The 25472-nt window shown below is 30.8% G+C and overlaps 2 protein-coding genes across 2 annotated transcripts in view; one reads left to right on the plus strand and one right to left on the minus strand.

Moving 5' to 3' along the window:
- The window catches only part of LOC145576621 (calcium-transporting ATPase 3, endoplasmic reticulum-type-like), a 42855-nt gene extending 41509 nt beyond the window's left edge, over window positions 1–1346 (plus strand). The window contains exons 34-35 of the mRNA XM_081634345.1: window positions 130–178; window positions 954–1346. Of these exons, the coding sequence (XP_081490471.1) occupies window positions 130–178; window positions 954–1021 (117 nt within the window). The 3' untranslated portion in view covers window positions 1022–1346. The remainder of the gene's footprint in view (window positions 1–129; window positions 179–953) is intronic.
- Window positions 1347–16727: 15381 nt separating this feature from the next.
- LOC145576623 (9-cis-epoxycarotenoid dioxygenase NCED2, chloroplastic-like) lies at window positions 16728–18944 on the minus strand. Its single transcript, XM_081634346.1, has one exon. It carries the CDS (start codon window positions 18893–18895, stop codon window positions 17087–17089), a length of 1809 nt encoding a protein of 602 aa, XP_081490472.1. The 5' UTR covers window positions 18896–18944; the 3' UTR covers window positions 16728–17086.
- Window positions 18945–25472: the final 6528 nt, after the last annotated feature.

Genomic DNA, 25472 nt, shown 5'->3' on the forward strand with positions numbered 1-25472 from the left:
ACATATAATGTGCACTAGTTGTGCAAGAGACTGTATTACTGTCAACTTTCACTTCTCTGCCAAAATCAATTTGATAATCTCTTTTTAGCTATTTTAATGCATTCTGAAGTGCATTTATACTGGCTGTAGGTAATTTTAATTGATGAACTGCTCAAATTCTTATCCAGAAATTCAAGAGGTATTTTTTCTTGCGCCCTGAGTAAACAGTTTAATCTTTTCTAAAATCTTAATTAATGATTGATAGGGTCCAGATTTATTCTCTTTGTGATAATGCATGATATGGTTAAGATGTACTCCACTTCAAATTAATTGACCATTTAAGTTTCATATAATTTGTCATCTAATAAGTTTGTGAATATATTTTGGTTTAAGGTACCAATACAGTGTTAATTGTTAATTTCTTGAAATCAAGTGAGATCTAGTAAATTGCTTTATATGACAGTAAATTGGAATGGTTGGAGTATTTTTTTTACTCCAAATCTTACACATTTTTTATTTATAAATTTCTAAACTCTGGTAGTAATATCTGACATAATATGTACATCATGCCGTAGTCATGTATATGTGTTTGCTTTGTTTATGAATAATATCGGAATGGACAAGTATCACCAAGGCATCTAGATGTTTGTTAGTGCAAAAAATGGTTGGCTGGAAATTTGTCTCTATTTTATTGTTCACTCCTAACTTATTTTAAAGAAATATCTTTCTTATCTTACATCAATGAAACTCTCTCACTTAAATCTTTGACTCTCTCTTAAGTAATGAACACCACATTCAGAATTGAATTGTCTTATTTGTATTTCAAATATTTCTTATGTCCTTGAAATCTATGGTAGGTTTCACAATTTCTTAGAACTTTAGTCGGATTTTAATTGCCGAAAAATGAAAGTAATGTAATCATGTAGTTTGCAGAAGCATTACTCATAGTTTACAAGCATTTTCTTTGTCTACAGGCATAAGGTTAAGGATACGGTTCTGGAAAACTGATTTACTTCCCAAAAGAGAAATGCGTGATAAGTAATTGACGGTGGCTATGAGCCCAAGCACACCATGCTTTATTGTGTTACAGAACAATGCTTGCTGTCTGGCCTTCAGCCTACGATTCTTAAACTTTGCTATATGCTTGCACCAAGCTGTCAGATGAGCTGAATGAAAGATATGTTCATCTATGAGGGAATTTGAACACTGAAGATATTACAGAACTCTCTTTTTGCGTATACCAGGGCACAATTACAAAGAATTTTGATATCTAAATTTGTATCATGTTCTTGTAAAGTATGTAGCGTAGGTACTCATACTTTGTGCAATTAATCTTGATATGATTACTTACAGTGTACTTTCAATTACTACTGAATATCAATAAGATAACTGACAAAAATACTGAGGGGTTATTTGGTTTGCACGGGATAAATGGAATGAAATTAAAGCTAGGGAAGGGGGAAATAAAAGTAAAAACCTTTTATTTAACTAGGGTGGTCGACGCGTGCGATGCGTATGGAGAGGCTAGCTCTTGCAGAGAAGTTATATTGGCTTGTGTTATACCTTTGGTTTGGATGGTACTTTTAATACATACTATTTGGATTATGTGCTTATGTAGTGGCTTTTTAGAAGAATTTGAAAGCCATCAAAATCGACTATTATTTTTTAAAACCCTCTAAATTTTGACAATACAATTCCAGAACTATTATTGTACAATATTTAATTGATTTACATCCCTTCATATCATATTATTATTATCCCTTCCTATCATATTTTAACCTGAATATGTTTCTTTATCATGTTAGTGTGCGGTGTTTTAAGTTAAAGCATTTGTACAGGTTATGTTTGGTGGTAGTGTTTTAGGAACGATTAGCGTTTTGACTAGTCAAAACACTACTAGGAAAAATTTGAGAGTGTTTGACAAGGTAGTCCGATTTTAGTAGCGGTTAGCGATAGAGGTACCTTTTTCTCAAACGTTAAAAATAGTAGCTTTTGGAAGTAGCGGGTAGCGTTTGACAAATTTTTATTACTTTGTAATTAATATTTATATGAATTTTAATATATTTTAGCATTGCAACCACTATTTTTGCCAACGAATCAAACTATCAATTGTTACTTTGATAGTTAACTTCTACCCACTATTAATTGACAGTTACTTGCTACCTTAATAGCTACTTGCTATTCAATCGCTAAAAGTTATCCGCTATCGCTACTTTTTTCAAACAGGACCTATTACATGGTATATGTTATACATTATTCCTCTTAAAATTGCTTTATTGGTAATTTTATTAAAATCACTAGTACTTTAACAAGTCTTTAACAGCTTGTTTGGATTGAGAGAGATGGAGGGAAGGGAAGGGAAGGGGAGGGAAAAGAAGGGATGAGTTTTCCTCCATTTGGATAGCAAAAATGGGAGGTGAGGGAATTGGGAGGAAGAGAAATGGGAGGAAATTATTTCCTTCCACAATTAAGAAACAAATCTTTTTAAATTAGAGATGATTTGGAAGGAAAATTAAACGAATCTCTCCAGCACCCTGCACCTACGGTTTGTAACCTCCGCCACATCAATTGCCGCCATATCCAAAATTGAGTTATGGTTCTTCAAAAATCAATTTTCTGGAAAAAATGGTTTTAACATACGAAAAATCAATTTTTAGAAAATGTGTTCTTTTTCTAAAACCAATTTGTTTTGATTTTCAAAAATCAATTTTCAGAAATTTTGGGTTTAATTTTCAAAAATCAATTTTCTGAAAATTTCATTTTGGGAAATCAACTGGGAAATGATTTCCAGGTTTTTTGTTTTTGGAAAATTTATATGTAAGAATTTATATTTCCAGAATTTTATATTTTGCAAATTTTTGATTTCGAAATATTGAGAATTTCAATTTATATTATCTCGAGAACAAAAACATTAGTTCAGCCATGGGTAAAATTCACAAGAACAAGCAAATTCCCTCACTCTCTCTTCATTTTCTCTGTTATCCAAATGAGGGATTTAGTTTTCTTCACCCCTCCCTTTCCTTCCAAAAATTCTATCCAAACACAGTGTAAAAGTAAAGACAATGCCAAAAACACTCCATACCACTCGCAACAAGCGATGGAGTATGACTTGCTTGTTGGCTAGATCCTTCTTCAGTTCGTTCCCAACATACGCGTTTAACTCTGCTACCAGCTGATCCAAATAGACGGATTTAGTGCCTAGGTGGTATATGTAAATTCGACCTATCTCTACCTGTAAAGGCAACATAAACCCATGTGGATTTTGGGTTAGTTAGCCTCCATAGAATCTGCTTCACTGCTTATGTTATTTTAGTTAAGATCAATTATCATTAATTATTATGGAATCATTGACATCATGAAGAAGAATCTTGACCTCAATTTCTCATGAAATAATTTAAGTGGCTGAAAAACATGATTATTGTTGCTGGCAAAATTCCTCCTTTAATTTCCTACCTCGTATTAATGTATGGGTCTTACTTAAGCTACTTAATATAATAAATAAAGAATTAAAATTTGTGACTCATATGTTCATAGAACAAACTTCAAGATGTGACAACTATATATTGCTAATATATTATACCTATATTATACTATAATATATGTTTGTTTTGGGTGGCACCACTTATTGTAATTGAAATCTGCGTGCATATTAGATATATAATACATTATCTAATTGGACAAATCCCGGTAAGTCAGCCTACCTGATTATATTAAATTTACAAGATTATTGTACATTTCAATTTCTCTGAAGTTTATGGTTGTTGTCAAAGGTGTTTCTTGAGGGTTCTAGATCATATTGTTTAACAATTTTGTACTGCCTACATATCATTTGTGATTGGTGTGTCTAGGTTATTGCAGTTGTTGGCACGGCGCACCTGTACTACATGCGTATGAAAATTAGATGCCAACTATATATTGTTTTATTAATCCGATCCGGCCTAAGAGTTAGTTGTACACATCACAATGGCACCGTGGCACTTATGATGGTTTATATCATTTTCTAGTATACTTAGATCAGTTTATATATGTATAAGTACAAGTAGCGTATGTTGTGTTGTGTATACTCTATTTCAAGTGCATGTTCTTGTGTCATGACTGAATGCATTAATATCGCTTAATTGCACACAATATATGTGTAGGTTATACATTGTGACAACGTACGTTTTTTAGAATTGACAATCCTTAAAATGTTAGTAAATTATAATATAATAACCATAAAACACAGGTTATTACATTTCAATATAATCACCATAAAAGAAATATCACCTATATTATCGTACTAATCTGTGAACAAATTCACTAATTAAAAAAAAAAAAAAGGTAAAAAGTAAACAAGGTGTATGGATGTTACTGGCTACTGATATGAATTGGATAAATGGGTCGGATTCACAAATCAAGACTATGTCTACAATCGGCATATGTTTTTATCAGCCTAATCACTAGGCCCACGTAGAGAGCTGCTTTTGGCGGCGTGGACATCTGTCATCAAACCCCACGTGGTATCTGCTTCTAATATTTCAAATACCCTTCTTAACTAACTTTCAAAGTACACCCTCAAACATTTAAATTACCATTTTTACTCTTATTGGACTTTACTTACTTTATCATCGGAGTGGATTTCCTACAACAAATCCCCAAGAATAGCTAATCTACGTTGACTGTACAAGTACCAAACTAGGCAAGAGACCATTGTCAGCCCAAATACAAGTTCCCTATTCATACAAGACCACAAGGTAATTTAAATTGAACTAATGTTAAATTCTTATCTATCAATTTAAATTAATTAAAGTGGTCTTCAAAAAAAAATTTAAATTAATTAAAGTTAATAAGTTCTATTCTTAAATTAATTATTGAACAAAAATGGTTGTCGTTTTGTACATCAACAACTATAAAATTAAAAGATGAATTAAGCTTAAAAGGAACTTTGAAACTTGCTAAGTTCAAAAGGTCTTGTAGTCTTTTGGGTTTGGCAGTTATTAAAAAAATTCTTGTAGTGTGTGGTTAAGGTCATAACCTATAATTACCCTATAATTTGACTCTTAATAACGTATGCAATGACGAAGTTTGAAAAGTTAGGTTGGATTTAACGAAAAATAGAGAGATTTTGTAGCCACATGCTAACTATGAATTGGGATTACTTTTGCATTAAAAACTCTAATAAGCTTATCATGATGGATAGGTCTAGATGAAGATCATCTAAGTGCTAGTGCAAGCGTAAGCTTATTTTTTTATACTACTAGAAAATATCAATAAGCACATTAATTTTTTTTTTTTTTTTTTTTTTTGTTCTGTTTGGATGCAATGTAACCATATTTATATAGGTTGCTTTCATTTTAATTAAATTAATTTGCATCTTATATAGTATATAACTCTCATGTACTCTGGAGTCCTTTCCGATCATAAGTGCAAGCTAGGGTACGCGGTAATTGTCATGAGCAATGTCGATGAATCTAGCTAGTTGGCTTGCGCTACTTGACCTTGGCTTTTTTTTAAAAAAAAAAAAGTTAATAATAATAATAATAATAAAAATAATAATAAATAAATAAATAAATAAATAAATAAATAAAAATCGAGCTAAGCACAATTGTTTAGCTAGAGTAAAGACCCGTGCGAATATTTCACTTAACATTTAAAAATGTCTAATATTATTTTAATTGCAAAGATTTGTAAATACTTCATATGAATTACATAGATTTATGCATGTTTATAATTAATATATAAGAGCGAAAATTCTATAGTAAATGACATGTACCGTTATGTATCACCACTAAAAGAATGTACCGCAATGTACCACTATTAAAGTTAATTAACTATATTATTTATTTTTTTTAATTTTTAAGCATAGCTTGACTTTAGCTAAAATGGTGAATTGCATTATTTCTATGATTAGTGGTTCAAGGATCAAATCTTTGTGCTCACCATTTTTTTTCCCTTATATTTTTAATTTTTTTGATTTATTCGCTACTTCTTAAATATCACTCTTTATATATGTAACTATAACTCTCATTTATTTTTAGTGCCCACATTATATTATATTGATATTTTCCTTCTCAATTTTTTTTTTTTTGTTTTTTTTTTCTTTGTATTACCTAGAATGGAGAAAAATCAAAAAACATATGTTTGATTTATTTTACATCGGTTAAGATCCGCTAAAGTCGTTTATTTATTAACACTAGCTCTTGACACAATTTAGGGTATGTTATGTTCACCTTATTTTCACTTATTTCAGATGTAATAAGTTCAGATAAATTCACTTAAGTTCAGATAAGTTCAGATCGGGTTTAATAAGTTCTGATAAGGGTTGCCCAAGTACAAATTACAACTAAAATAAGTTTTAATAAGGCCTAATAAGTTCAGATAAGTTCAGGTAAGTGCAGATAACTTAAGATAAGTTCAGATCAGTGAAAATCAGATGAATAGAACACACCCTTAGTATTTTTACAAATGGCCTTTTACTTTAGAGGCGACTGTGATAAATAAGATACTAACTCATATAAGTCACATCATAATTAGAAGGAATGCGTAATACTCGTATATCCTATTTTTAGTGGCACATCCAATTAACACACAATGTTATAATTTTAGCCTATGTAGGGATTGAACCTACATCTATGTGCAAGGCACATTGCTCTTCATTTGAGCTAATTGGCTTTTACAATCAAATAAATCATTCATAATAAAAACAAATCATTAACTTTTACATGAACAATTCAATATATACTACACATCTACACTGAATCTCCACACGGGTACTCGAATAGACCTTAAACTTACTACGGTACAAACCATATTGAGGAGATTTTGTCAAGAATGATGTAGAAATAAGATAATGTAGTATAGGCAAGGTACAATTAAATTCCAAATTAAAGCTTTTGATATGGAATTTTACCTTTGAATCATATACAGTACTTGTATTATTATTTTCCTAAAAAAGGAGATGTAAAATCACCCCAATACTATTACAAAACTAACCTGGCCAGTAAATTAAAAAAATGCTTATGATTTGTAATAAGTTGCAACTCGCAACAATCACAATATAAGATTAATTGATATATAACTTCTCATAATGATAACAGAACACAATTTCAATTATCTAAGTCTCTTAACAACGATTTCTATATTGTTTGGATCAACAACTTTAATGGTTTAGTCTCAATTTTTCATTAATCCAAAAATAACTTAATGAACTTTGTTTCTATTATAATACAATAAAAACAAATAAAATCAAAGCAGGTAATTGATTGATTCAAATAAAATCAAAGCAGGTAATTGATTGATTCATTATTGGAAACACAAATTGAGGGTTTATGTCTTTCTGATTGATCAACGAAGGGAGATACTAATACTGAGGAAAACATATAAATTACCTCAATTGAACCTTCAAGTTGTTCCTTCAAATTACAGTTTTCTTCGAGCGTCGAACTTGATAAACAAAATTTATGGAGAAAAAAAAAATGAGAGAGAGAGATGGGGAGGATAGCGGGGAATAGGGTGCAAAAATCATTTTTTATTTAATTTTTTTTTACATATATATGTTTTTACAGTACATATCAATACATGACTTTTATGGTACATGTCAATACATGTCATGTACTGTAGACTCTCCCATGTAAGAGTAATGATTTGGTTACAATTTTTGACTTCAGGTTGATTTTTGACTTATGTATATCTTAAAAATCTATACTTGAAAAAGTTCAATACTAAGGCCTTGTTTAGTTCACCTTATTTTCACTCATTTCAAAAAAAATAAGTTCAAATCAGAAAAAATAAGTTCAGATCAGATCATCGTTTTATGTGTAGTTTTTTATCGCTAAATATCTTTAATTTCGTAATGAAAAAAATTATGAAAATCAGATGTTAATAAAATACACATTATTACGAATCTAACAAGACCTCACTTGATATATTTTTTTCCGTATAGATTATCGTATATTTAAGGTCAAAGTTTGGTCAAATCTGACATTCAGATCAGATCAGACCAGATCAGATCATAGCAGATCATATAAGTTCAGATAAGCAAAAATAAGGCGAACCAAACAAGGCCTAACTCAAATAAACCACAACTGCACAAGTGCTGAGAGCCAAATAATCCCAATAACGAGTTTAAAGCTAGGTGTGTGGAGCATTAGTTATCTTGAATCCGAGACCCAAGTGTGTGTGTAAAAGGTAAGAAAATTCACCACTAATCAATATAATTGAGCTTTTGTTAAGGAAGGTTATTACATATAGTTTATGTTAAGAATCGCAAGAAAACTATGCATTACAAAAGCATCACTTATACAATGTTCCGTTTGTTAAAATTGTAAGCGGCTTACTTTGATTGTTGAAATTCATTAAGCATGATATTCAAACTTTCAGCAAATAATTGAAGTTATACGTACTTAGATAACTTAGGTAATAACTTCTAAACTTGAGACATATTTAGTGCTATTATAGTACGACCCACTTTTTAAACTGGTCAATATAACTTTTGAGCTTAGTCTGTGATAGAGTAGGTTAAAATGTTAAATATTTAAATATTCCTTATAAATCAATGATTATTTTTTAGAAGGAAAAAGTAAAATCATTAAAACCCCTAAAAAAAAAGAGTAAAATCATTAAAATATTAAGTAAAGCATGAATTATTGCATAAACATTTATATTAAGAATTGTATGCAATTTATTGGTGTTCTAGACATTTTATTTCCTCCAGAGGATCAACTAACAACTTGATTCCTTTTTATTTTATTTACAAATACAAATATATAATGTACATTATTGACTAATAGATCTACTAAGTTAGTTCGCTAAGATTCTACAAATAGTAAATTTTATGAAGTCCATACTAAATAAAAAAATACATACAAATAAGGCTACTAATCAAAAAATATATACTTCCTCCGATTCTTTATAATTTGAACATACCACTTTGACTCACGGTTTAAGAAAGATATTACACTACATAAACTATAAACATACATATTAATAAAAGAAAATATTAAATTATATGATTAAAATTTATTTGATTAATTTGTCTATTTACCATCTGTAATCCTTTCCTCAATAGCATATCAAAAAAATGTGTTGCAACAACTATAATCTTTCTATATGTCGCTATGTAATTTTAATATGAGGCGCATTTGACTACGTCTCTATCTCTTTTTCCGATAATCACCCGTCTAAGTCTCTATATAGTCCTATTAATTAAATAAACTATTGTAGGAGGAATAAACAATAGAAACTCTTAACTTTAGTTCAAGAGTTGGCGTCATCAATTCTTCCATACAATTCTCAAGGCCAATATGATTTGCATTTATTTAATTGTACTCTTTTGCTTTTTTGGTCACCACGATTATCGGCCGCCACATAATCATCATAATTAATATAATTCCTACGATTTCGGCGCATAAGAAGAAAATTTAAATAAAATCATACAAAAATTATTTCCCCTCTATTCTTGGATTCTGATTGGATAATGGACACCTGCCATGCAAAGTAGCCACTAGAAATTCATGAAATTTGATTGTAGGAGGACTGTTCCCCCATTCCTACATGTTTGTGCCTTTGCTTTCTTCAAGGTGCCCCTCATGTCTTTAGTTTGCCTTTTCCAAATCTTATAGGTCGGACCAATTATAAAATTTATTAATAATTTATGTTTTATCCAAACTATAATTGATTTCAGAAAAAAAAAAAAAAAAAACTATAACTGATTTCAAATACTAATAAATAAATAAATTGAAGATTCTAGAATTTTACAGTAATACTTTCTAACTGCATGGTATCCGTCCTAGGCCTAAAACGGTATCAGAATGTTATTAAGTCTTGAAAGTATTCGTTCTTAAAATGTCTAAATGACATACAGTTTGTATTTAATTTCAGTGAGATTAGGTAAATATGGTATAATTTGTGTAAACAACATGATTTATCAATCATTCTCATCTAGGATTATATATTAACTAATAATTTTATTAACGATGATTGATAAGGATGTTATTGACTCAATATTTATCATCCCTTCACAAATAAGGTCGACTCTAAAACTCATGAACAAGACAAAAAATTACTTTAACCAATTTCTTTTACAATGTACAAAACAATCTTGAAAACAATAAATTAAAATAACACATAATTAATTCCAAGGTATTGGTGAGAAGTTCAAAAGTTAAATTAATATATGGACTAAAAAATTTACAATAATGAAAATATTATTTTTAAAAAAAAAAAAAAAAAAAAATTCAAGCTCATTTTTAAAGGGAATTAAAAATTCCCTTGAAAATTTATTATTGTATGCATTAATCGAACTCAACTAGTTACATACAAATGTTACTGTATGATTTATGATGAGTACCCTAAGCTCAATCTCAGCTCGGCTCGCTAACACGTTAATGATGCATGCCACAAGAAGAAGACATATTTCCTGTGTGATGTGTTATTTATGTTCAAATATATTTTATATAATACACATGAAGTTTAATTATAATCAAGTTGCGCTACTTATTGCAACTTGCTTGGTAGCTTTTTAAAAAAAGACAATCCTTTTTAAGTTGAGACAATATGAGACAAATTACGAATTTTGTCCTCTAGATTTTGGCTACACCAAAACCAATTATCTCCTTCTCTCCAAAAAAAAACATGGCTGCTGAGTGTTGCCATGAAGGTTTAAGACATAGCTGTGGCGGCGGTATATAGAGCCTTACTAGTGTCACCAGGCACTCTTTGGGCAACAAAACCGGGTGCGTGTTGTTCTTCAAATACGTCGCTCTATTGCTCAGCCCAATCAACAGCTTCAATGGGCAGCAAAAGGTGTGGAAGAGCGTTGCTAAGCTTTAGAATTGGTGAAATCATTCGAGAAGTTCTGAAGGTGGCGTGGGATGCAAGGTACTAGAATTATTGCCAAGAATTGTTGCTGGGCTGGCTTCGTTTGCAAGAAATTAAAGTTGGGCCTTGCATGATGGGAATTCCGGGCTTTTGGTGAAAAATAAGTTGAAACCTTTTTGTTGTTGGGCTTTCAAGGGAGCTTATACAATTTTTTTTTGTTTTGTCGTTGTTGTGGTAAAACCTTTTCTATTTCTACATCTACTGTATGAATTTGGACTCTCAATATTGCTCCGATTCATTGATGTGATAATGTTTCAACTTTCAATTGTAAACAAAAAAATCGAAAACCCAAAAACTTTATTTGTTGAGATTCTTATAATCAAAGGTCTTATTTATAAATTCATTAGTTTGTCCCTTTTCCTCGAGGTCCTTGATCTTCATTAGTTTATTAACTAATTGTTTATGCTTTTTTTTTTTTTTTACATAATTTGTTGATCTGTCCTAATATTACTCCATATGATATGTAGCTATACATATACTTAGAGGATTCCTCATAGTATTAATGATGGATTATGAATGACGTCAATGAACAAGGGACAAGTAAACTTTCAAATCTGCCACCTCTTTAATTACTTACAACAGGTGTGAAATAATACTCACTATTCACCAAAGACATACTCTAAAATAAGGATAAGGGGAAATTCCCTTTTCCTCATATTGAGAAATGAAATTTGTTTCTCATTGGGGCATTTTTGTGAATAAACCAACTTTTTCATTATTATGGGCTCTACAATTGAATAAAGTTGTTGGTTTATTTACGAAAATGTCATGTGAGAAACAATTTTTGTTTCTTACAATGAAAAACTGGAGCATCCCCATAAATAAGCCACGTATCCTCAGCTCCTAACTAGCTTAGGACTTATGCGTGTGTAAGCCTAAGACTAAACAAAAAATATCTCAAAAGGTAAATGAGTCATATAAATAAGATAAATAGTATTACCAATAAGCAAACGTGATAGGATCATGAATGTGAAATGGAATATACTCATTCTCGTAAAAAAAGAAAAATAATATTATTGGAATGTATAATGGAGAGGCACAAACAGAACAAAATAATAGGGACACCATAAAAACTTCCATTTCTAGATAAGATTACACCACTTAAATTAGGAAGAAAGAGAGAGTTTTGAGTGGAAGTTCGTTCTCTCGAGTTATCAAAATATGACAGTTACTAAAAGACATACTCTTATTAGTTTTGAGTGGCACACATGTTCCCCACAATCTTTACTTGATGCTTCAAGCCATAACTTTAGATAGAGAAGGACTAAAATTATATTTTATTTATTTAAAGTAAATGTAAACATAACTTTGATTATCTTCTCACAAAAATTAGTATGTCATTAGACACATTTAATATAATATTAAGGAATCTAAAAGCTAATTAAATGATGATGAATTAAATAAACCCTCATAAAGCACTAACAACTTAATTAGGCTTAATTTTTATCTTGGTTTAGTTGTTGGCATTGTCATTGCACTAAGGCCATAAATTAGAAATTTACAATGCTATCCTACATCATTTAAAGTTTTAAACAAACTAATTAAATACAAATTTATGTAATTTGTGAAAAAATATTATTTTTATAAATGATGGTTAAGAACTTTTTTAGACAAAGGTAACAAAGTTTGTACTCGTATTAGTAAATTTTTGTGTGTATATTTAGGGCCTGTTCACATTTACTTAATTTCAGTTCAGTCCAATTCAGTTCAGTTCAGTTCAGCTCCAATCAGTTCAATTCAGTTCAGTTCAAATCAATTCAGTTCAGTTCAATTCAGTTCAGCTCTTAATTTCCCTCTCTCATAAAATATTCATTTTAGTTCAGTTCAGTTCAGTTCAGCTCCAATCAGTTCAGTTCAGTTCAATTTAGCTTCAATCAGTTCAGTTCACTTCAACTCAATTCAGTAAATGTGAACATGCCCTTAGAGAAAGCTGCAAAAGCAATAATAATAAAGTCAGAATTTTTTCCCAATCTTACGTATCATTCAATGAGATCCACGTATGAGTATTATATATGTACCAACATTTGAACATGTCATATATTTGTGGGTCAAGATTTTTTTAATATGTTGTAAGGATATAGTGTATGTTACCCATGCTTATAGTCATAGGTCGGTTATTGTAAGTTGTAAGTTTTGTAACCTCTCATGGGTATGTCTGACTGTCCTTCATATCCTACCAAACTCATACGTCTCTATAGTTTATTGGATTTGCATGAGCCTCTCCTATAAATAGCAACCATCTAGCAAGATTTAGTAAAATATTCACTAACTAGTGTTGATTGGTATATATCCACATGTACCAATGTTTCTTCTTCTCAAAATAAATACGTAGTAATTTGTATTTAAATAATTCTTTTTCTAGGGGTGTGTATGTGGATTTAAGTTTTTAATTTGATAAATAATGGATAATTTTAGGATTCAATTAAGTAGGGTAATGATCAAAATAGACATCAATAAATCAATAATTGTCCTCTAACTAGTGAAAAATTATTATTATTATTTATGTAATGACAAAGCGGTCAATTATTACTATTAAACTAATCAAACGTGTGAATTTTTACAAGTTAAAAAAAAAGGACAATAATGCAGATTTTTTTAAAAAAATTTGAATACTAAGGACACCTTATATAAAATCTTGTTACAAAAGTGAAAACAAAATTCATTAAATTGAATTCCATATCAAGTTTTCTCCTTTAAAACATAAACAAGATATCTACTGGTACTATTATTGTAAGGTACATCCTCCATCATTATTTGTTTCTTGACTTAATTAATAAAACTCAATACCTCTTTTAAAATTAATTTCGCACACCAAAAACACAAATCATATATTTTGTATACATTGAGATGTTGATGAATTTCATCCCAAGTGTGAAAGGTATATAAAATAGTTTCTTTAAAACTAAATAATGAACCTATGCGCTAGAGATTTAAGGGATCGTTTGGTTGACAAGGAAAATAACTTCCCATATGAATTGATAAATTATGGAAATTAACTTCCCACATTAGAAATCCCATGAATTGTTGAAAGTTGTTTGTTATTCATGGAGGAATTTGCAAATCATGGGATTTTTAAGTTACCAAGGGGACACTTGGTAATTTAATTCCCATATTTTGTGGGAATTTGAAATTTCCACAATTTTATGTTTTGTGATCAACCAAACAAAACCCCAATATCTAAATTCCCATGATTTTCTATTTCCCCCATTTCTTTTGTGCAACCAAACGACACCTTAAATGTGAATGATCAAATAAAAATTATTTCTTAGAAGACACACAAATAAAATAAAATAAAAAGTAAAAAATATAATATAATAATAATACAAAGTTTAATTCCTATAAGAAGAAAGTGGTCCTATGACTCCTAATAGCTAGTCCTAATCTAGTATAATGGACAAAGGTAAATAAAATTACTTTATTTACTTTATAATAATAATTCAACAAGATATAGTTTAAATAACATTTACCTACCAAAATAGTGGAGGCGTTGACATAAAATCAAAGTTAAAATAGCTTTATTTGTTTGGCGGTGGTTAGGGGAAGGAAATTAAAGGGGGAAGTGAATGAAATTGGGGAGAGGGGGGGTGGTGCTTAGTAATCATGAGGAAATGACATGATTAAAGCAAGTTTTAGCCTGTAATATTTGTCAAAGGAATATGCATGAGTACTATGTAAGTGTTTTTTGATGCAGTTCAACTATATATTATCTGACTGTATTTATGTGCGTATCAATAAAGTGCACTAAAATTGGAAAGAAAGGTTATAAAAGTTTTTAGAGAGTCAACTACGTACACTACACTTGGATTGCTTATAATATAATATAATATGATCGTTTTTGTGAGTGGTCACCTGATTATGTGTTAACCAATTCAATGCAACTTTGATGGGTTTACCGTTTTTTAGGTTTGGTTTATGTTGATTTCAGGTATACAAACCTTCCCTACACAAAGTGACGATTGAGGTTCAACTCCGGACACTAGCTTAGGCTATTGAGAAGGAAAGGAAATAGGTTGTAATGTATTTTAATCTGAATTGGATTGAGTCGTGTTTGACCCTATTAGATAAAGAAACCCTCCCTGCACAACATGAAAGGTGAGGTTCAACTTTGAATGCTAGGTAATTGAGTAAAAAGGAAATATTCTGTAGATTGTATAATCTATTTTAGTCTGAATTATATTTTGTTGACGATCCTTTTAAATTGGGTCAAATCAAGTATGATCTTATTGTATGTAAATTCAATTCATTTGTTTCTAAAAATTCATCAATCTTGTAATTTTTCTTTATTTAGTCCAAATCGAGGCATGAAACAGTGAGTCAGCTAGTTTGGAAATGGTCATTGGGTTGATTCGATATTGTCATGTTAGGGTGGGGAGAAAGGCTAGGTATAGTACGTAGTTTTTGCTACTCACTCTAGTAGTCTACCTTCCTAATAATTAAACTTGATTGATAGATACATATATGTTCAATAGAGCTGGTAATGACCATTTTGAATTGCCTATAATAAATTCAATTCATTTGTTTCAGAAAATTCATCGATATTATGTAACCAAATTAAATCATGTTATTTTGGTCAAGTCCAAATCAAGTATTAAGTCATCGAATCGAACCTCAAATCTGGCTTTTTAGTCGATTCGTTATATAATTTATGGTCGAGTGGGAAGGAAGGTATAGAAGAATTTGCTACTCTCTCTATACCTTCCTAGAAATGCAACTTGTTTGATAGAAACATACACGTCCAAAAGAGTTGCATGTATGATTGGTGCTACTCAACGATCTTGGTTACAAGTAGACGATCTTTTTCATCTAATTGTCCTTGTTTATATTATGAGCAAAATATATACATGATCATTATTTGTCATGTATTGTTTGTGTGAAAGCCTACATTTTTACAACAAAATTGACCTTTGCATCGTATTACAGACGAAAATTGCAAAATTCTAGTAAACTTGAGCGCACTTATTATTGGTTGCCGTCGCATAACAAAATTTGCCATGTGATGTGGGGGATGATTGCATTTGCAGCTCCATTAACTTTAATGGCAACAAAAAAAGCCAAAAATATATTGTAAGAAAATAAAAACATAGTAATCATAAAGTCACTGTCTAATAAAAAAAATTATTGGATGCACTACTCAGTCGTTCTTAATGATGTACGTGAACTAATCAATCACATATATATACTCTATGCATTTCTATTTGATTAGATAGGGTCATTTGTTCTATCTTGTGACATTACATCCCATTTTCTCAAACAAAATACAATATCTCTTGTTTAACCCAATCATCACTACCTTCAATAATTTATTCTATTATTCGATATTTTAAATTATACTCCGTATGCAAGTATTGTGACATAATTCATATGATTATGGAATGGAATTTTTTTTTATTTTTTTTAAGAATTAAAGTAGATAATATGATTAAGTTGATGCCCAATAAAAATATCACTACACATTGAAACAACAAAAGTAGTAAGCTCGCAATTTTGTTACCATATATAGAGTATATGATGAGATTTTCAGGTCCAATTTCAATCAAGTTGGACGTGGTCGTTTAAGTACATGTCACTAAACGTAGTCGTTCTCTAAATCTGTTTAATAACCATACATGTCACTAAACGTAGTCGTTCTCTTAATCTGTTTAATAACCATAATTTTAATCGATGTTATTTTTCATATCAAGGCAATACGTCAATACGTCATACTCCATTCGATATATTTGCCTTCGCTAATTATTATGTACAACTGCCCCTAAAAAAAATTATTATGTACAACTTTTGAATATATAAAAAAAATGTTAGAAAATTAACGCGTGATATATGAGAAGATTTTCTTTAATTACAAGGTACCCCGAAATGAACAGAGCCGCAAAAACAGAGTAATACAAGGTGGATAAAATGTACATTGCAAATCTTTTTATTAGTAACTAATACTATAGTATATACTTCATGCACAGGAGTGAAAGAATCAACAGAAACCAGCTGAGCTTCATCTATATATCCAAAAAGCTACAAGCTGATCCCTCAAAACCTTTCCTTCTGTTTTTTTCTTAAGGTAAATAGGTAAAAATAAAAAATAAAAAATAAAAAAAAATAAAAAAAAAAAAGATGGCCTGATTTTCCTTAATAAAAAAGGATTTCGAGCTCGATCTTTGCAAAATGAAGAATCTCCGGGGACTTATCTGCAAACATCCCTCTGGTAGATATCTTCGCGGACTAAAATAAAATAGGGTTTGTTTACCAAATCAGATTATTAAGCTTGCCTTTGTAAATCGTTAGCATGGATGAAAGTACCATGGAACCCATAAGGAACCCTTGACGGAAGCTTGACTGTCGCAACCAGCTCTAAATCTGTGGCATTGACAATCTGTAAGTCTGATGTCCAGTTCATCTCGTCATGAACAAATGCGAGAATGTAACCGTCGTCTTCGCTTTCGGAATCAGCATTCCTGGGAAGAAACAGAGGCTCACCGCCGTACTTGTCATCTCCGTACATGAATTTCTTGACTTCTCCGGTGAATAAGTCAACCTTGGCGAACCCAGATACCTTCGGCCATGGCTCAGCAATGGCGAGGTACGCAAACTGGGTTTTCCGCCCGAGGTTATTTCTATTCACCATACCGGCCTCCAGGTTCATTTTCTCTGAACTTGGGAGGATTTCGCGGCGTGTTGAGATTCCGGTTTTCCGGTTCAGTCTGATTTCTGATAATACACTGGAGAGATTCTCGTCAGACTCGTTGAAAATGGAGTCTGCGGGAGTCATGCAGGATCCGATCACAACCACCTCGTCGGTTTCGGGCTCCTCCCACGCATTCCACAGATGAAAGCAGAAGCAATCAGGGACATCAATCCACTGAATTTCATCAGCGTTTTTTGCATACTTTGGTAAAATTCCAAACCTCGCAGTTTTCTCCTTGTCAAAAACAACAGGAGAACCGCCTCCAATCATCTCCTGAAGCTTGAACACAACCTGAGAGTCAGGTATCACGATGTTATTCTCCGTGATTGCGAAATCGTGCATCATAGTGGCGGAGCCAAGGTCAATCTCAACGTCAGGAGACTTCGTACCATCAGCCGCGAACCAGAAATACTTCAAATACGGTTTCTTGACAACATCATAGCTCAAAGCAAACATCTCGCCGGAAACCGGGTCTACCTTAGGATGCGCAATCATAGTAGACTTCAGCTGTCCATTAAAGTCGTAACGACCAACAGTTTCCAAGTCTCCTGAAGAAGTAACCTTAACTTGATAAGGAAGGTCGTCTTCGGACATAGCTAGGAGTCTGTCATTGAAGTAAACAACTCCGGCATTGGCAACCCCTATACCGTTATTTTGATCTAAAAGACCAAACAATGCACGAGAATAGAATAATATAAGTCTTCCAATACCGGTATGACCATGAAGTTCACCAATTGCCTTGGGAAAAATGGGTCTACCCAAAGCACGTTCTTGAACAAACCGATTAGTCTCAGTAAATCGGCAGGAGTAACTCGCGGAACCGTCAGAATGAAATTTGACGGCGTGGATCATACCATCGCCGTCAAAGAAATGATGACCGGAAACCGGCTCGTACAACGGGTTTGCCCCGTTTCGAACATATACTCCCCGGATACATTCCGGAATCGCTCCAGTTACCGGAAGGTTCTGCTGAACAGGCTGTTCCGGAACTGGAGCGAAGTTTCCAGCAAGTTGGACTCTCGGGTCGGAGGTTTTAGGCAAAGGTTGTTCACTCTCATGAGAGTTCAAGGCTTTCTCAACCATATCCAAGGCGGCCGCGGCCGCTTTTTGGAAGGGATTCCATTGTTTTGGATGCGGTTTGGAAAATATATTATTGTTATCTTTTGGTGATGTGAAAAAAGGGTCCCTAACTTCCTTAGGAAAAGTGGTAATTTTCTTGGGTGTTTGGGTGGTTGTTGTACTAGAAGATGAAGCTTTCTTTGGAGAGTCTAGTAAAGGTAATTGAAGTGAAGAATTTACCAAATTAAATTGGGATTTTGATTTTTTTGATGAACAAATTTTTGGTTTTGGTAACACCCAATTGCTACTACTAGCAGTTGCCATGATTTAGCTCCTTTAACTCTTGCAATTTTTGCTCCAATTTTTTGAGAGAAAAAATGTTGAGAAAAATGGGAGAAAAAGAAGTTGAGGAATTGTGTTTAGTTTTTTGTTGAAAGGTGGGGAGAGAGAAAGGGGTAATATATAGGGAAGAAGAGGAGAAAAGGGGGCCCAATTAAGGCATGTAAGAGATAACCACGTGTTAGTCTATGCGACCAAATGACTGATGCTATAAGTTTTATCAGGAGATGGGAAGAAAAGGAGTGGGGGCTTAGCCTCTTTGGATTTTGACACGCTTACCCTTTCTTTTTTGATTTTCTTTTTCTTTTTTATTTTCACTCTATCTTTCCACTCTATTATACAAGTATGATTTGATGAGTATAATTTTTAAAATTATTCTCTAAGTTGAATTATTTATAGTATTGATAACAATATGGTTTTCATTATTTTATGGTGTGTTATGCACTTTTTTGAAGTTGTGTTTCATGTGACTTTAAGTTTAGGAGACACTTTCTTTATGTTTATTCTCCCCACTTGTATATATGTACCTTAATATCCATATATACAACTATAGATTCAACAATGAGGATCGTCTTTTGCTTTTAGAATATTAGTATGTTGATCTATCTAAGTCTTTTTTTTTTTTTTGGGAGGTGGGGTGTGGGTGTTTGGTAAGGAGAAGGGGTTTAGCGAGTCAAAACCTTTCATTGGTCCTCTAAGTTCGGGTTAACGTGTTAGACATTTTGAGAGTGGATGGAAAGGTTAAGGAAATCCCCACCCCAAAGTGCTTCTATTAGGATGTGATCTCACAACGTCCTAGTTATAAAATGCAAACTTTCCTACTAGACTAGCTTTGCTAGGTTATCTAAGTTAATTATCATAACAATTTTTACTAAGTAGATTTGATCTTTCTACGGAGTATTAAAATTTTAAGTAAGCATGCTCGTACAAATGCAAGGAATATTATTATATGGAAGCATTGGGAAACTCTTGGTATAGGTAGTTGTTTTTATAATTGAGTGTTAGAATTTGAGAATTAATCTCTTAATTTTTATCTTTCTTTTTAAAATTGACCCTAAATTATACTTCTTTCGTTTAAACTAGAGTGTATCCGTGCTATCACACGAAATATACGTAGTGTGTATAATTAGAAAGGGAAAATTCATAAAAGTGAAAGTTATAGATATATTTTTTCCAATTTTGAGAAGCAAAAGTTATGGGAGATTATTGCAAAAAAAAAAAAAAAAAGAAAAAAAAAATTGCAGAGTTGAAGTTTTGGAGGAAGTTGGTGAGAAGTTAGAAAAACAACTCTTAAATTATACTCGTATAAAAGATATAACACACCTTTTCTTTTTTTTTTTTTTTAAAAAAAAAAAAAAAAAAAAGAAGTCCAAAGAACACTAAATTTCATTAAATAAAGTCATACGTCATCTACACTTGACAATTAACAATAATGAAAACGAATTTAACAAAATCAAACAAGAATTAATCGGAGAAGGGCTAAGAATCCAAATACATGAATATAACAATTCGACACATTCTCGATTTGTTGTCTCATATAACTTTTTGAGTGGATCCGTCGTCGCTTCGCAATTTTGGGAGAAAGTAAATTCTTGTGCTGATTCCGTAACCCGAATTTGAGCCATAATCAATTGTAGCCCCGCACAACCGGAGACCAAATTAAACACAAATAAAACCTTGTCTTTCGAAGGAGTCCGAAAAACCTTGTCTTTCGAAGGAGATAAACCCTTTCTTTCGAGGGAGACATTATTGTAACCTAAGAAACAAAAAACTTAAAAGAAAATAAAGATTGGGGCTTTCCACCTGATTTCCGATGGAAGCCCCTTCAAAACTGACAATAGAGGCTAGAGTTTATGAGAGAAAAGGTAGGGGCCGGGGTTTTTTTATTTAGATATAACACACCTTACTCGCACGCACTTTGATAAAAAAAAAAAAAAAGTTAACATAAACGGACAAAATTAATCAAAATAATTTATACAATTAGTATCTATTCCTTCTTTAATCTTAGTGTTAAAATTATCTTGATAAAGTATCTCGTTTACCTGATCTAATCAACTCCTAAAAAAATGCCAAAAAGGTGTATTGCATTTAAAATAAAAATGGAGGAAATATATGATTTTGGTTTGAATTTTAAAAATTTTACTTTGCTCTAGGGTTGATCCTAAGTATATAGATTCAGATCAATGCAAAATCATATACTTATTTTCTCTTTAAAATTGACCCTATATCATATATTATAATGTTGATTTGTACAAACTTTTAACAAAGTGCAAGTAGCAGCATGAACTTTGACTATTAGCTATAATAACACAAACTTCCTTATTAGGTGCACAAAATATCATAAATGAAGCTTGATACCAAAATTTTTTCCGAAGACATGGTATCTAATATTTTATTATCATAAAAAATTATCTTGTATTGTGTGCCTCGGTTTTTATGTGGGCAAAAATTATCAAACGAGGTTTTTGAGATCAAATTTAGCAAAAAAAAATTACAAAAAAATCGAGTTGTGTGCTATAAAAATGTCTCGGTTAAGGTATTGGGTCAATTTGGACCTTGAAGACTAAATATGATATCAAAATTTTCAAAAAGTTAATTAAATATTAATATTTGATAAAATTTCCAATCCTAGGTTTCATTTATGATATTTTGTGCATCTGATGAAGAAGTTGGTGTTATTACGGTTACTAGTCAAAGTTCATGCTGCTATATACACCTTGTTAAAAGTTCGTGTTGTTGAGAGCAATTTTGCCTTGTTTTTTATAACGTTGATTGTTCGTCAATGTGTTCATTTACATATTAGTTTACAATATAATTTGACTACTGATGTTGAGTCAAATCTAATAAGCCAACTTTATCTTTTTCGGTTTTACCACAAAAATAATTGCTACTTATATGTACATTGAGTAGAAATCTTCTTTGGGTAACAATAATACAAATATTAAGAAGAAAATGGTAGGATGATATAAAAGAAAATAAACCTATAAACAAATTTTATTTATCCGCAATTTATGCAACAATTTTCAGGGAAAAAAATCACGTGAGATAGTAGTATTGGAGAAGATAGAACGATAGAAAGAAAGAAAAAGACATTCTCCTTTTTAGACGAAAGTGATATAGTTTGGTCCATTACAAAGTGATATAATTGGTCCATTAACAGGACTACAGGTCGTATATAATTGGTCCATTACTTGCAAAATCAAAATTCAGATTTTTTTTTTTTTTTTTTTTTTTTTTTTTTTTTTTTTTTTTTTGCCGTGTAAATGTGTAATTAGCTCTAACAGTAATAATAAAACGTGTACCTCCTGAAATGTAAATTAAGAAGCTCATATTAATCATACTAGGATAGCACCCGTGCGATGCACAAATTTCACATTAATTTATCTTTGGATTTTTGTAAATTTTGTTTTCATATTTTTTTGAGTTCAAAATGTTCACAAGTTCACTTTATTTGACCTCAACTATGCTAACAACTCCTATAAAGACTCCAACAACCTAATATCAACATAAATTACCAATATAATAGGTATTGTATCTATTTTAAATTCATTACTTAAATAATAGTTATTACCTATTTAAAATTAATTAGCATTTTATTTAAAAAAAAATAGAATAGCATTTGAGCGGGAAATCTTTACATGAGATAGCGCCACGCGTACAACTTTGAAAAAATGATGACATCAGAGGTTGCTACTTTAATATTAGTTATAGATAGATACTTCCTCCGTTTTTATTTAGTTGACACGTCCAATTTAGTTGCACAAATTAAGAAGAGAAGAGAGAATGATAAAGCAAGTGGAGTACAATAAAATAAATAAATAAATAAATAAGTAAAAAAAAGGTACAAAACTTATCAAAAAAAAACGTGTCAACTAAAAATAAATTTCTTAAAAATGATTACGTGTCAACTAATAAAAACGAAGGTAAGTATATGATAAATCTCTTTTTAGGTAACTCTTATATTGTAAGATGATTTTAAAGTTGTGGATGTTAGAGAGAAGTGATTGAGGTCATCTATATATGGCGAGGCTACTTGGACGCAGTACGTCTTGGCAGTGAGCTTTGAAAACTTTATGTTTTTTTTTAATTATTTGTATTAAAATACTTTTATATTCAAACTTTATTAAATTTACAAATTTGGTTGTCATACCGTATAGTCAGCCATCAAAGAGATTACTTCGTGACTGTTTTAGGGGTTACAAGTGTTCAAGTGTTACTTTGTTAGAGTTACAGACTTACAAGAGTTATTTCGTCAATGTTATAGGGGTTAGTCGGTCAATTTTTTAAAAGATTCTTTTACAACCGGCCACACACAAGACACACTATAATAAATTTAGGTTTTTTTTTTCTTTTTTTTTTTTTTTTTAAATTGCTTTATGTGTATAAAATTTCTTCAAGTATAAGTATTACACTATCCTTCCTAAACCTAAATTTCCATAAATATACTAAAACAAACACTAAAATATTACGAGATAAAGAGATAATAAATTTGGCTTTTCATCTTCCATACCAACTCCTTCTATACTTAATTGTCATTGAACGCCAAATCGAATCCATTATATTGTCTCAAACTTGTTCATAGCTGATTTTCAGACTTAGATATTATAAATTACTTTAATTTTCGAACTAATCTGGCAAGCGAATAAAATTATGTATAGTCAATGTTACAACAATGATAATTAACCAATTGTTAAGTGTCGTTCATTTGTGATAAAATCATTGAAATACCACTTTTTAATTGACCATAATAAGTAATTCAGAATTTGACCTTTGTTCGCAAAGTTGATGTTATTTAATATCAACACAACAGCACTCCACTTGTATGAGTCATATATCTCTAATACTCGTGTCCAACTTCCTATTCATTGCCTTTTAATTTATGCTATGTATGACATTTGGAAGTAATAATTAGTATCCTAATACAAACATACAAAATAATACTTTGGATTGAAGTAAAGAATATATTTTTGAAATTATATGAAACGTCTAAAACTATAGTACTCTATAGATGAGATCTTCTAAGCTGTGTTCATATATGAGATGTATGTAATTCTTCACTAAAAAATGGTATCATTAAAAAAGTTTGAATAAATTTGATATTCTTAATATATTTTAAAAAAAATAATTCATTAAAACCCCACATAACTACGACTTTTTCTTACAAATTAATATTTAATAATAAATTACGAAGTAAATATTTTTGTCAAATATGAATAATTGCAAGATTATAAAAAGGAAATTAAAGGATGGACATCATATTCTTTTCACTTAATATTTATTACAAATATTTTCTCAACACAAAATATTGTTGAAATTATATTGATTTTACAGGTTCATCACTACTATATTGTTCTTTGAAGTTTTTGAGATTTACTGATTAAACCTGTTCTCTTTAGCTTAATTTCAATTCAATTCAGTTTAGTTTAGTTCAGTTCATTTCCTAATTTTCTTCTCACATAAACAGTTCAGTTAGCTCAATTCAGTAAATCAGAACATGCCCTATGCTCCCTTCCATTTTTATATAATGCAACATTTAGTATTTACTAAAAAATATATTCAGAACATAAAATTATTTGTTTATTTACAGGTACACTACTCCCTCCGTTCCTTTATTATATGCTTATTTTTAGCATTTATTACTCACACAATAAAAAGAAGTAGGCATCTAATTAAGAAACGGATGGAGTACTATATTGTTCTTTAAAGTTATTGATATTTACCGATTAGTTAGAGTGTGCTCGCTTTGTTTTTCTTTATAATGCAACATTTGACTTTTGCATTTCATGTGCTAATTAACTTTGATTTTTTTTTTTCTCTTTTATTGTACAATAATACGTAGTATGGAGTATATAAATTTAAAACACATGTTAGTGTATAACAGTTATTGGATAAGTAGTCATAAGACATATATATTTTTATAAAAATAATTTATTTTCAATAATTATTACTAATACACCACTATATATAATAATGGTCAAAATTATATCTTGATAAGTGTGTCCCTCAAACTGTGACACAAAAATAGAGTTAGTATTTTAATTGACCTTAATATCTCTTCTTTTTTCTAGTTGGAACGTTTCTTTTATAGTAACACTTATCAACATATAAATTGAGCAATGATGAACATCTCTAGCTGCCAATTAAGTAAAATTTAATAAATCTTTATATCATCAAAATTTGCACACTGAGATGATTTTAACAGGTTGATTATATTTTATCATTCTTATAAATAACATAAGCTATAGTAAAGTTGAGTTTGTATATAGTGTCATGTTATAACTTGTAAACTAAATAGTTCCGGATTAAGTGCACTTTTGCTAAACTTATATAGTTTAAGTTGAACAAAAAGTTAAATTGTCAATGATTAATAAAAATACTTCCCTATTTCTCAATACATGCATCATATAAATTTCATTTTGAGATGTTTCACAAGAAGCACTTCTCTCTCATAATAAGGCTTTTTTCGCGCGAAATTATTAAATTACTATCTTGTCCTGATTCTCAAAATAAATGGGGATAAACTCTCCACTTTTAGAGCATGTTTGGTAAGATTTTTTTTGGA

This window comes from Chenopodium album, chromosome 13, assembly GCF_948465745.1.
Source record: "Chenopodium album chromosome 13, dcCheAlbu1.1, whole genome shotgun sequence".
Lineage (NCBI taxonomy): Eukaryota > Viridiplantae > Streptophyta > Magnoliopsida > Caryophyllales > Amaranthaceae > Chenopodium > Chenopodium album.